The 14,877-nt window shown below is 36.3% G+C and overlaps 1 protein-coding gene across 1 annotated transcript in view; it reads right to left on the minus strand.

Annotated features, from left to right (window-relative positions):
* pou6f2 (POU class 6 homeobox 2) overlaps positions 1-14,877 on the minus strand; it is an 86,553-nt gene that overhangs the window by 11,736 nt on the left and 59,940 nt on the right. Inside the window, exons 5-6 of the mRNA XM_053487850.1 lie at positions 7,887-8,024; positions 2,436-2,645 (exon numbers count right to left, since the gene is read on the minus strand). Coding sequence (XP_053343825.1) covers positions 2,436-2,645; positions 7,887-8,024 — 348 coding nt within the window. The remainder of the gene's footprint in view (positions 1-2,435; positions 2,646-7,886; positions 8,025-14,877) is intronic.

The following is a 14,877-nucleotide window of genomic DNA, read 5'->3' on the forward strand; positions in this document are numbered from 1 at the left end:
CATAAATTATCAGGGACACAGAAATGCTTGGCGTTTTAGAGTGCACACGAAACCATAAACATTATTACAAACACATTAGCGTGTTCGCACGAGTGATCAAACAGCCTATGAAAATGACACACAGCACCTCCCCGAGAAACGAGATTAACCTGGGTGCATTTTCCCACTGAATGAATCTAAATCATGGGGTGTGCTATGGACAAGCATCATTTGTCTGTGGTATATATCAGTAGTGTAGTAAAGACAAATGCCTGTGTGTGTATGTGCGGATGTGTGTGCGTGCATGTGAGCGTGCATGTGTTGGTGAAGAGGCTGAAAATCTATACCTAGAGTATATTTACAAGAGCACTTTATTGTTTTTTATATAATGTAATACTTCTCTCTTGCACAGATTTAAACATACACAAATACTGTACACACTGAGTGACACACAGACCTTTCTCTTTCTTACTACACAGTTACAAATAAACTGAAAGCGGTTGTGTTATTATTAGGAGTTGAAGAAAAACACATTCATAACACATGCATTATGTCTATAGTGTATATAACACTTCAACGTTACAGTTGTGTATTTTATCAACATTTTGGATTTTTCTTCCTCATACTACACCAAAGAGATGTACTGTAGTGATATGTTTAATATAGTAATCTAACCTAGCCAGGTGCCTTATTAATAAACTGTAGTGGTACTGTATACTGTAATTAATGTACTGTAGTGTGCAGTGTACTTTGGTAACATGTACTTTTTGACAAACTGTAATACTTTATTGTAGTGGTTTACAGTAGTAATGTAATCTGTTTTAAGTGATGTTCTGTAATTAGGTGCTGCGGTTTGTTTTTAATGTACTGTGGTATTGCGATGTTCTATGGTAAAAAATGTACCATAGCAATATACTGAATCTCTTGTAATGTACTGTTGTGCTGTACTGTAATAATATGCTGTTGGTATGTACTATAGTAATTTAATGTAATGATGTACTGAAATAAAGTACTGTTGTAATATACTATAATAGTATACTATAGTAGTGTACTGTAGTAAGGTACTTTATTGATGGATTGTAGTGATGTACTATGGTAAGGTACTGTATTGATGTAATAAAATAAGATATTATGTAAGTTAAGTTACTGTAGCATTGTGCTGCATGATGTTCTAGAGCAATGTACTGAAGTGATTTTCTGCTGTTCATTGTTGTGATGTACAATGGCAATGTACTGTAGGATATAGTATATTAATGTATTGTAGTAATGTACTATAGCAATGTACTCGAGTGATCAACTGTAGTTCCGTACTATAGCAATGTACTGTAGTAATGGACTGTAGTAATGTGCTGTAGTGATGGACTGTAGTAATGTACTATAGTTATGGACTGTAGTAATAGACTGTAGTAATGTACTGTAGTGATGGACTGTAGTGATGTACTATGGCGATGTACTATGGCGATGGATTGTAGTAATGTACTGTAGTAATGTGCTGTAGTGATGGACTGTAGTGATGGACTGTAGTGATGGACTGTAGTAATGTACTATAGTTATGGACTGTAGTAATAGACTGTAGTAATGTACTGTAGTGATGGACTGTAGTGATGGACTATGGCGCTGTACTATGGCGATGGATTGTAGTAATGTACTGTAGTAATGTGCTGTAGTGATGGACTGTAGTAATGTACTATAGTTATGGACTGTAGTGATGGACTGTAGTAATGTACTATAGTTATGGACTGTAGTGATGGACTGTAGTAATGTACTATAGTTATGGACTGTAGTGATGGACTGTAGTAATAGACTGTAGTAATGTACTGTAGTGATGGACTGTAGTGATGTACTATGGCGATGTACTATAGTGATGGACTGTAGTAATGTACTATAGTGATGGACTGTAGTGATGGACTGTAGTAATGTACTATAGTTATGGACTGTAGTGATGGACTGTAGTAATGTACTATAGTTATGGACTGTAGTGATGGACTGTAGTAATAGACTGTTGTAATGTACTATGGCGATGTACTATAGTGATGGACTGTAGTAATGTACAGTACTATATTGATGTACTATAGTGATAGACTGAAGTAATGTACTATAGTAATTTGCTCTTATGATGTACTGGCGAGATGTACAGCAGTGATGTACGGTAGCAATGTACGTTAGCGATGTACTATAGTATTGAAGTATTGTTCTTTTGTGATGTATTGTATTGATGTGCAGTACTAATGTATCATAGGGGGGTACAGTAGGTATCTGATGCATATGTTGTAATGTACTGAAGTGACTATTTAGCAGTAAAATACAGTTTATGTGCAGAAATGTACTGAGGTAATGTACTACATGTGTAATAATACACTGGATAAAGCAAGGTTCACTGAAAAGTCTTATGTGTGCAAAATGTGTCCAGCCATGTGTTTCCATGCAGTATAGTGGTACAGTACAATAGTGCTGACCTGCTGTCCAGGTTTGATGGGTGATAGTGTGATTCCCTGCGTGTTGATGACAGGCAGGATCTGGTTCCCGATCACCGTGGCGATGATCTGGCCTTGTGCATTGGTCAGCAGTTGCGGTGTGATTGGTTGGACCTGGAGAGGTGATGTCCCACCCCCTGTTTGGTTGGAAGGTCCTGCAGAGTTCGGCATCAGTGGGATTGTACCAATTATCTATAAATATAGGGTTAGACAAAGGGCGATTTTATACTTTAGTCGAAGGCATATTTAGTTCCAACAAAAAAATAAATATGTAGACGTATGATTAATCATGTAGAAGCACATGTGCTAAAACCAAAGGAAACACATTAAAGTATGATGAGGAAGTGTCGGATTAAACATTAAATAGTAAGATCTAAAAGTCCACTACCGAGAAATGCTGTTATTATATCTATTATTCAAACAAGAATATTTTTGCTAAATTATTTTGTGCCGACTTTCATTAACTAACATCAAGTTGTTTCTTGGTTTATTGCATTAATGCCTGTAACTTGATTTCTATTTCTGGAAAAAGAAAAGATCTCCGTTTCAAATACAATATGTACTGTATTTGTGAGTAATACGTATTGACTGAGTAAAAACCAGTCCATTGTAATGGAGGTCTAAAAAAGAGTTTGTTTACTTGGGAGGAAATGAAAGAAGTCACAAAATGATGACATCTATACGTCCTTGTATTAGAAACCGCAGATCATCAGGTTTGTTTTGCTTAGAACTGTCGGGTACGTCCCACATGATTATCTGTCAAAGTGGTTTGAGCATTGCTAAGGTCAAAGTGCTGTAGAAAATGTAGGCACACACACACACACACACACACACACACAGCCTGTGTGCTGACTTCCACACTCATATAATACACACCTAGTAAAGGTCAGGATGTGAGTAGATTTGTGTTAACTGGTGCACACCACTGACTCATATCCATTATAAGACCAGATGAAATGTGTGTGTGTGCTTGTGTGTGTCTGCTATGGACAGCTTGTGTCTATTCACTGGCTCTGTAACTTAGAAAGTGGTTGAGATACAGTTGTGGCACTTACGGCATCTCTCATTCCACCACTAATGCTACTACACACAAACACGTTTTAATTCCCTGACTCTTACATGCTCTCCCCAAATCCAGTGCAATGCCTCCCTGGTTTCACTCCTGTATGCAGTGTTCATGTCTTTCAGTTCTTTGGCTTTCTTCTCTATTCAGCTGTCTACTTTCAATACTTCAATTGATGTGAATGATTAAACTACCACCTACTGTACAAACATAAAGTAATGACATGAGATCAAGCAAATGCTAAATAGAACAGCAATAATCTGAGCATACTGCCGAACAAATGCTGATTTTATTGTTCAATATTTATGAGCTACAAAAAGGGATATGTGACCTATTATAAAAATCTGTTAAATAATATATGTATTATTATTTTAGGTCAATTGAATCAACATAAAATGTAAAAAAAAAAAAAAAAAAAGGTGTCTCACAATGTTTCCATTTATAAATAAAGTGACAATTATTTGGATTTATGTACCTTGTACAGTATGTTTTATATCCTAATGGGGACTAAATGTCTGCATAATTTTAAAAGTTCCTGACAGATTGTAAAAGTTTGGGAACATTTTGTTCCGATAATAAAAACGGAGTTGAAAACTTATGAATAATAATAATAATAATAATAATAATAATAATAATGTACAATTATATAAGTGGAATATTCTGATATGGATAGTGGGTCAATCATTTTAATAGATGTTAACTATTTTAATAACTTTATTTAAATGGTATATATTTACCTATTATTATTATTATTATTATTATTTGAATTAATAATAATAATAATAATAATAATAATAATAATAATAAATTGTATGTTGCCATTTTGATGTCTCTGTTTCTTTTCCTAAATCATGTGTTTATTATCAGATGAGTAATTTTCCTTCAAATCGCACTACCAAACCTGTAAACAATATAAAAAACTAAGAGCAGTGCTTCCCTCTGTGCTGTACTCATGCACTCATTCCCCCTCTGCTTCATCCCTCTCTCAGTGACATAATAGCGACAGAGTGGCGTGCCAGCGATCTGTAATTCATCCTCTCCACGGCTCATTTGCCTGCGTTGCTTCACATTACGCGAAAGATAATTTATCTCTCTCTCCCCTCGTCCCTCTTTATCTCTCGCTCTCCTGTGCTCCTGCTCTTTATCCCTTCCTCAGCACTCACTCCTGCCACTTAGCATATTTCATTGTGCTGGGTGACGATGCTGGTGTCTCAGGAGCTGCTCTGCTCAATTATTCATCCTCATTGGGCTAAGTGGTTTTACTATTTGTATGAACAGCGAGGAGATGACAGCCTGCTCGCACATGCACAGGACACAGAGCCATTCACTTGTCTCTTGTCTTGCAAACGCCGAGCATTTGCAAGCACATTCAATGTCGTTCAATGCTACGTAGGATGACTTAGAAAAAAGCAACAAAGAACAAAGTATGCAACAAAGAACCCCCTTGGTTTCGTCTGTCGGTTCTAAAATACTAAAAGAAATTTGTTAAATAATTTATTATGTAGAGAATAAAACATAACTAAACATGCTGTCATAGGAAATTAATCCACGACTGGGTGGTCTGAAGCAAGCTGGAACTAAGACCACATACGGGTACGAGTTTTATTCCTCTTTCACTCCATCTCACATTACAGACACTAGCAGTATTTTATTTACAGCATATTCATACTGTATGCTCTATGTATTTCCATACCGCAATATTTATTTTACATAATATTTATTTTGGTATTTTTGAGGTGTAGAGATTTAAAAAAAAATGTCTTTTTGCCTTTCAGCTCTGCACTCTTTATCCTTTACGTTGTTTTTTGTTATGGAACATATTTTACAGTGTAGACTCGAGGTCTCCCTCCTTGTCTCTGTTCTTCCTGTTACAACTCACTGTTTTGCAACAAATGTCATCTCCTTCTTCCAGCCAGGCCAATCTGGAGTGTTTGCCATGGTCACCAGCCAATATCTCTGCCCATTTTCCCCCCTAGTGCCCCTTGTTCAGGGGAGAATAGGATTGCAAGCCATATTGGCAGAGAAGCCAGAAGTTCGAACAATCCAATATTACCCCCAGAAATAAATATACTATTTGTACTGAATATTGCATTGAAAAAGCTATGCTTCATGGCACTTCTTACATCGTAAATATCAATAACTGGACAAAACATATCTTAACAGCAGGCATTTTTAGTGCCTTATGTACGCAGAGAATCAGTTAAGGAGTGTCTCGCACACCTCCAGCTCTTTACAGAATGCCAGGAAATGGAAGCCAGTCGAATTATCGACCATCTTCCAAATAACAAAGAGGATCTGGCAACAACAATTTGCTGACAAATGATAAGGTTCAGCGTCAACAAAGCAGGCTCAGCCATAGCCAAACTCGCAAACAATGAACAAAAGGCTAAAAGCTTGACATCTCCAGAACTGCTATTTACAGTGATAAAGAGAGAAAGGTAGCATCCACTGCCATTTACCTCCAAGCCTGAACCACAAAATAACTCCCAGAGGCTTCCTTTATATTTAAGTGTAAACGGGAGCACACGAAGAGAGAGACCTCTGAACTCCATCTATCTTTTTTCTCAGCATGTAGCTTGACTTGATGGATTTATAGCTCAGAGTGAGGACTTGGAGTTTTATTTTAAATTTGCCAGAACAATTCTGTATTCACTCTGTGTTCATGCTGCCTTTTAGGTGGAACATTCCCTGAATGCACACTCTGCTCTTTAAACAAGAAAAAAAAAATAGATCATATAAATTCTCACTTGTGCTCGGCGATGTTTCTACAGTAGCAGAGGTTCTTAGCTTAAAGGACAATTTACTAGATTTAGACTGAGCTTAACGCAATGTGACTAAGATACTGTAGTTCTGGCACTAGGCCTTTATTTAAGCCTAAAAGCCACAAAGACAAACACGCAGCCCGGCCTCAATGTCTCATCTGAGATTCAGTGCCTCTGATTGTGTTATCTTTTTTTTTTTTTTTCGGTGTCGTGTCTGAGGCATCATCTGGCCCTGTTCAGGGCATCACCAGTATTAGTATCTTTAACGTTAAAAGCAGAAAGAGGAGAAAGAGGGGGCTTGGGCTCAAAGGCCTACAAGTGTTTTAGAGGGCTGAAACTAAATAATAGGCTGCTGTAATAAGGTCAGGAGCGGAGGCTGTAGCCCTAGGCTTTGACCATCTCCATGACCTGATTGTGTCAGGCGGCCATGACAGCATGAACGCACAGCAAAAAACGCACAGCGTGGTCCATCAAAGCCAGCGTAACGGCGATACATCCAGCCAAGGCCCTGCGGGTGCCTTCAGAAACCGAGCACACGCCAGGCTCATTAGGGATGTTCAGCATCAAGACGCTGACCATGTTCACACACTTGCCTGTACATGCTGAAAAGTGTCACCGCAAATACACACAAAATAAATATACTGTGTGATAATCTGTAATCTGATATGCGGTTTAAGAAAATTTAAGCGATATCCATGAGCATCGGAAAATATAAAGTGCAATAATAATGATAATAATAATAATAATAATAATAATAATAATACTAATAAGACATTCTATCCTAAGAGATAATAAGCTTCATTTTGATGACAAGGATAAAATAATGTGCTAGTTGTGGTTTAAGGATTGAACATTCGCCACACACTCTTTTCCTTTAGTATAAGAGTGGTTCTTCTGTGATAAGATGATTCATTAGATAGAGCTTAGCTCTGACAAGCTCCATCGTTCAAGCCTCTGGCAACCGATAGAACAATTCTGCAGCCGGCCCATATAAATATGACAAGGTCAGCTGTTTAGCCCCCTGTCTGCACACTGCAGACCAGTCAAACTATGACATTCAGGGTAAGAAAGCACAAAACTGGGCCGCTGACCAATCATGCTAATCACACTCACATCCAGCTTTTAAATCAGATCAAGTCTTCTCCTCCAATTGGGATCAAACTGAAAAGGGTGATATGTCAATAAGGAAGCAGATGGCTATAGGTTCAGAATAAATAGTTATTTTACTGCTTCTGATAACACTTTCTTAGGGTGATTCTCTTCACTTATACTTCGCAGCATACAATACATCATGGCTTTCGGCAGCTACACTTCCCATTACGCTAGCTGGTAAAAAATAAACCGGTAAATATTGACAGGTTTACATTACACAAAACTCACTAAACAAAAATAAGTACATTTACAAAGCTTAATTTATGTAGTAACATGGACATAATATCAATATGTAAAAAAAAAAAAAAAGCATAATAATTTTTTAGACTTACCTAAAAGAAACTTATTTTAAATACATACTGGCAAGTTTTAAGCGTTTTCCCCTCTCTTAGTGCCTACACAAGGTTGAATAGCTATGTGTGTCTAGATATAGATTTCTCTGTGCTTATTACTGACCTGTCCCTGTGCATTGGTGACCAGTTGGCCTGTAACGCCCTGCAGGCCTGGCAAAGCAGCATTCCCCAACACTTGTGATCCAGCGATCGAGCCCATCGTTGCTGCTGCTACTGCTGCCTGGCTGGCTAGCGGATTGATCTAAACAAAAATAAGGAAATAAAGACACTTAATTACAATCTTTTTGTTATACAGGTTCCTGAATGTCAGATTAAATTCACCAGTTTTGTGTCAAAATCGGAATGATGCTGTGTGTGTGTGTGTGTGTGTGTGTGTGTGTGTATATATAAGAAGCCCTTTGGATACAGTATGTACTGTATGTATCTACAATATTATCATGTTTTCTTTGAGGTTACATTCTGTTTCATTAAACTTAAGCCAACCCAGCACAAAATGTCTACCAACTTTCACAATTTACCAACGGAGCTCCTAAGACACACTATAAATTGGCAAGGATTGGCAAGAACTGCTACAGTTTTTCTCGAACCCCCCATGATTTTCCAAGACTTGCTACATGTTTTTGGTCAGGGATTGTATAAAAGACAAGTTTTTCAATAAAAACTCGTATGTTTACCTGGTAACAGTGATGTTGATAGCGCAGTTTTGTATACCTTCTTATTAACCAAAAAGCTAGCTAAAGGCACTTAGTTAACTCAGTCGAGTGCAGACCCTCAAATCACTTCATCCTCTTCCACTCTACATAAAGTGCCATATGGCAATTTAAAATTCAGCCATTCAGTCTAGTGAGCTAGTGCTGTGCTGGTTGGGAATCACTCCATGTCACCATGTAACTGTAAAGGCGTTCAAAGCACCGTAGCATAGGTACTTAGCAAAACTGTGTCAATTCTTGATCAATCATCATTTAAAATCATGACAGTTTGGGAAGATTTATAGTTGAACAGTAGCAAATCTTTGGAATTCTGAATATTTCTGGACTCTACAATCCAAGAACAAATGAACTAGAAGAACTGAAGAACTTCAATATTCCGCCCACAAATAACTAATTCAGGATCAAATTCAGAAATGTGGAAAAGCATAATAAACTAATTCTGGTTGACCAACACTGAGTTAAATAGCTTTATATTCAGTTTGTTGACTTTATTTTAAATACTTACTAATGCTTCAGCTGGTCACATAAATTAGGCTGATAAGAAGTATTAAAACTTGTTACTGTCTCTATCTCATAGGTTTCTTGCAAACTATTTAATTCCTTGTGTCCCTTCCCTACTTAAAAAGAAACACTGTCCTATCTCTTATCCTCTATTCCCCACGGCTACCTTTTTCCACACTCATGTCCTCCTCACCTAACGCACACACACACACACACACACACACTTTTGTGCGGAGCTAATAAATCAAGCTAACCTTCTATCAAGTCGTGTGCATGGTTTGCTATTTGGAATCCTAAGAGGCAGACTAGAGCCTTTTATTTGGTTGCTTAAATAGATCAAGAGCTCGCAGAGTCTGCGCATAAAGTGTCCAATTACTCACCACAATGAGGGGGTAATAGAAACAGTGCATGAGGAGAGGGATGAATGGAGACAGAAAGGGTGCAAATGGAAGCTCAGACCCAACTGATTCCATGTCAGTTAATATCTTATTTAAAGCGAGGCCAAACCAGGAACAAACCTAAACATTAGCAATATTTTGTTTTCATTTGTATATTACCAGTCTTATATATATTTTTTTGTTTAACTAAAGAAAAGATGCAGTCATTACAAATACATCAGTGCTAACAGTACCTTTAGAGCCTTTCTAAAATAAGGCATAAGATATAAGGCATATGCATCTAGAAGATAAATGCTGTGTTTATACTTTTAAAACAGATAGTACAGGTGCAACCTGCGCTAATAAGGGTTAGTGTTAGCGTAAAATCACCATCAAGAAACGTAGTTATAAGATATCTAGACAAAACTTTTTTTTCCATTTCTTTCATATATATATATATATATATATATATATATATATATATATATACATTAAATACTTTGGTGTGTGTTTGCCAATCAGTTATGGGATATATATCCTTAAGTAGCATGGAAACAGCTGAGTAGTATCAACATCACTAACTGTCTAGTCAGACAATGGCAGATACCTCAGATATTTAGCTTGACAGTTGCCAATATAAATTAACAAGCCATGATAACAAGAATTACTATTTATATCACACCGAATGCCTAAAGATACTGGTGCTTTTTAATTCAGCGCCATATGGTCATATGGACATATGGCCATATGTTGATTTAAAAAGCTAGCTAGCAAGCTTTTTACTGAAATAAACTGGGCTAAGACTAGTTAGTGGAATCTGTTTCTGTTGCTTTTTGGCACTAGTTTGCCAAAAATGAGTCTATTCCTATCTCACTCACTTTACCTGGAGGAAACCCACCAAGCACAGGGAGAATATGCAAACTCCATGCACAGAGATGGGAATCGAGCCTGGCCGAGAATCGAACCCAGACCACAGAGGTGCAAGGCGACAGTGCTAACCACTACATCATCGTGCCACCTACTATTCTTATCTGTTTGGACAAAATAACTGTGTTGTATAGCATTCAGATAAAGTAGTCACAAAAACAGTGAATATTCACAGAACTCCACTATAAAAAAAAAATATCTTTAAACCAAAGTAAAATAATACTTCAGACCTACAGAGTGCAAATGTGTGCAAAAAAGACCTGTAGTGCCTGTTTATTTCTGGCTAGAAAATCAGCACCTAGGAATAAAAGGGGAAATGCCAAGATGCTGGTTACTGTAGCATTGTCACCTCGCACCTGCAGGGTAGGTGGTGTGACCATAGCAAAATTTTGTTGCTCAGAACAAGCTTTTTCTTGTCTGATGAGACTGATTTGAGCTGTCTCATTACAAGCTCGACTTTGTCTTTTCTATTTCTCCTAAACCTCACTTTAGAAGAAACAAAGAGACATAACTGAGACACAAACTGAGACATACTTTTGAGAAACATTTAAGAAATCTGAGATGTACATGAGCAACAGAACTGCATTTGAAGGAAAAGCAAATGAGCCAAATATAAGACCATAATGAGATTAAAGTCAGCTATAAATGAGATGCATAAAACACAAAAGAAAAATATTATCGTTTTATTGAACATATTAAAAATCCTCAAACAGTGTAATAAATTTACAATTCACACAATATAACAGACACCAGCAAAATCTGGCAAATCAAGACACTAAATGATATAAAGTGTCACCCAACCTGACAAAGATATTTCGTGTCACACTGCTCAACTCAAAGTATGATTTATACAGGAGTTACACAAAGTCCACATGTGGTGCTGATGGAGACTCCGGAACATTCTCCTGCATTCTTGGACTCCTGAGGTGGCATGCTTCTGAAAAGAACCCAGTTAAAGTAAAATGTATATAATTACCAAGATAACCTTCCACAACCAAACAAACATATTGGTCCTTATTTGTAGAATATAATTAACCAATGTCCCTAAAGTTACATGTGCTGGTAACTACTGTTAAACACTGAACACTTTGTAATAAAACTATGGGTTTTCAAAAACTGATCATGCAGTAACATTTACTATTTAAAAAAAAAGGTAAAAAGTAACTTTACAGTATATGTCAAACCACACTGGTTAACTTAGGTCATGCCTTATAATAACACTATAACCAGCCGACTGATTTTTACCATTAAAAAAAAAAAAACTCACAGTTACCTACAGTACAGTAGATATGCTAATCCACATGCTAAACAGGTAGTATTTGAATTCCTTTAGCAATTTAAGAACAAACGTAAGCTGGTTACATTTCAGCTAAGTATATATATTTCAGTTTAGTTTTTTTGTTTATTACAGACTCTGTGGTTTTAACTTACATTTTAACTCCTTGTCAATAATAATTAATCTTAAATTCGAACCCACCTTCACCGTCCGCTTGGTCTTCTTTTTGGTCTTCTTCTCCATTTTTATTTACAGCTACATAAAGGTCTGGATGAATGATGGATAAAGTGGTTTTTGCTGTCTTGACACCGAGGCCTGGCGATGCACTGCACATTTCTCTAACACACTAGTAACTAAAGCATTTGCAGGCTTGGAGCGTGTGTGGGAGAAATTGTGGAAAATTATGTCTTTATTAGAATCTACATGTACTGTAGGGTTAATTTGGTTGGCCATGAAAAACTGTCGAACATTTAGTCATAAATGTATAATCAAAATTAGGTTTGGCCCTAAATGATAAGTACAGTATATACAGAAATCACTGAATACAAACATTTTAAAATAAAACATTTATCTATTACAAAGCAATTTTTGTAATTTGTAATTGACTTTAGTCGTTACCAACCTACATATCTACCAGTGATGGGGGACGTTACTTTTAAAAGTAACTAATTACATTACAAAATTACTGTCTTTAAAAAGTAATCAGTTACATTACAGCGTTACGTTTTGATAAAAGTAACTAGTTCAAGTACTTTTCCATTGCATAAAATAAAAACTTCTTTGTGATTCCTCATGCATGTTGTTTTAGTCAAGACCTGTATAATTATTGTACCTTATTACTCAGCGAAGTTTGGCCCATAATCTGTTAACTGCTAATACCCCTATCTCACCTACTTGATTTTGCGCGGTGGCCGTAAGTACGGTTCATCATGATTCACCGCAAGTTGTGGCACTATGATTAGGTTTTCATCTTCCCGCGCATCGGTCCTCTCATAGTCAAACCGCTTTGGTGAGATAGGGGTATAACAGCAGAAATAACAGAGGGGGTGGGTTATCGGGGGCGCGAATTATAGGACGACTTTCACACACACAATAATGGATTGGGAATCACTGCTGTCTGGCTCACGAATTACATGAATTGTCTGAATGACAGAATAAATAACTGAATAACTTAAATGGAGGACCTAACGCTTTAGATTACTCATTACAACAAAAAAGTAATCCAAGTACTTTACTTTGTAACGTGTTACAGTACACCCAACACTGATATCTACATATCTTCATTTCAGAGAACCAACCTACTAACCATCCCCTCTATCTATCTGTATGTGAAGAGTAAAAAAGTAATAGTACTAAACACTCTTTAGTGTAGATGGCACTGTTTGTCAGAGAACCCTAGCCCTAAAACCCCAAATCATTTTTAGCCATTCTTTGCATAATGTTTCAATAAATATACTGTATATGAGTCAGGATTGTACAGAATAGATTGACATTTTTTCAGCAGAATATATTCCTCAATATAAAGAACTCTATTTTATTTTATTTTAACTAACTATACACTCATGACTAAGCAAAAATTCTTTAAAAAGGATCATATCAGAACATATCAGAAAAACCAAAATGCACAGTTTACATGGATACTTTATGTGAGTTATGTATACTTAATGTGTGGGAAACACTGCTTTGGGGAAACAAAACATATGTGAGTCGCACACAAGACAAATATGAACTATCCCTGAGATTTAGAGGTAATGAGCCATATTTGAGACACATTTGAGAAGATTGAGAAAACGGTTAAAATCTCATTAAAGTCGCAAAGATGACAAATGTAAAATATCTCTGAGATTTAAAGGTAATGAGCCACATTTAAAACACCTTTGAGAAGATGCAGAAAACATCTTAATCTTATTCAAGTCTCAAAGATGGCTCATTTCTGTCTAAGAGACAAAGAAGAGATTAACATGAGATTTCATTTTGGAGTTTCTTTGCTATGGGAAATCTCGCTTTTGCTCTGAGTTTTCAGGTATCCCGGGTTCCCTACAGTCCAAAGACATGCATTATAGGCTGATTGGCATTGGCAAATTGTGTATAATATGCACAATATTTCATATCTCAATCAAATATCGCAATACATTACCATGCCAAATTTTGCATCTAATAAATAGCATATTTTTTTACAAAAGTGTAAAAAGTGTAACTTTGTAAGGAATGTCAGGTTTAACACATATATAAGATCTCTCTCTCTTTCTCTCCCTCTCTCTTCCTCTCTCTCTCTTCCTTTCTCTCTTGGGAAGGAATCCACCTTTGTTAAACTGAGACCACTCAGCAGCCATTTATCTTTCATCATACCACACTAGCGATGTATTACCAGGCTTTCTGAAATCAAATGATGAGAAAATGCCACAGAGCGATCAATACTTTTTCATTGACAGTAAAGGTTAAGCACATTAAGAATGACATCGCATTTGTCTTATAAAATCATATTTCATGTTGGTGGCCTGAAATTGGATGAGATTGATACCATGTCCCCAGGACAGAAAGTTATTTTTTATTTTTTTTAACTCCTAATCACAGAAATCATATTTTCTTCATCCAGCGTTCCTTTGTCCTTCGGCAAAAGTCAAGTGCCAGTTGATAATATCAGTGGCCTAAATGTTAAGAGCAATGATTTGCGTCCTTTAATACCTCACTATTTGGCAACTGTGACAACTAAATGTATTAAGAGGCTCGAGGAGGTTTTCCTGCTTCAAGGCAGGTAGTGAAACACAGTCAGGTGTGAATCTTAACAGATCTGAGTTATTGTGGAGAAGAGTTGCTGCACTGTTAAAAAATAAGGGCACTATTATTGCTTATTTAGAGCGATTGACCAATTTTGGTTTCTATAAGCATGTTTTTTTGTTTGTTTGTTTGCAAGAAGAGAAAAAAATTATTTTCGACCACAAATGTCGGTTATATAATAATAATGGTACTTTGCTGTACTATAAAAATGGTTAAATATCTGAATATCTTAAAAATGAATTATTGTTTCTTGTAAAAATGATGTTTTACATATTGATATTATGTCTATGTTACCAATGTAATGAGTTTAACAAACCATAGTTTACCATTAACGTGTGTATTTTATTTGAGTGAAAATTCTGCCTTTAATTTATAGTATAGTATATGTAGTATATTACATAGTAATATATAGTATATGTATAGTGTACAAGTATTTATTTGTTTTTTTTTTACACGTACTGGTTGTGTATTCCTCCCTTCCTCCCACCCCTCAATTTCTCAGATGATTTGATGAATTCCAAATAT

Source organism: Clarias gariepinus, chromosome 26, assembly GCF_024256425.1.
Source record: "Clarias gariepinus isolate MV-2021 ecotype Netherlands chromosome 26, CGAR_prim_01v2, whole genome shotgun sequence".
In the NCBI taxonomy this organism is placed as follows: domain Eukaryota; kingdom Metazoa; phylum Chordata; class Actinopteri; order Siluriformes; family Clariidae; genus Clarias; species Clarias gariepinus.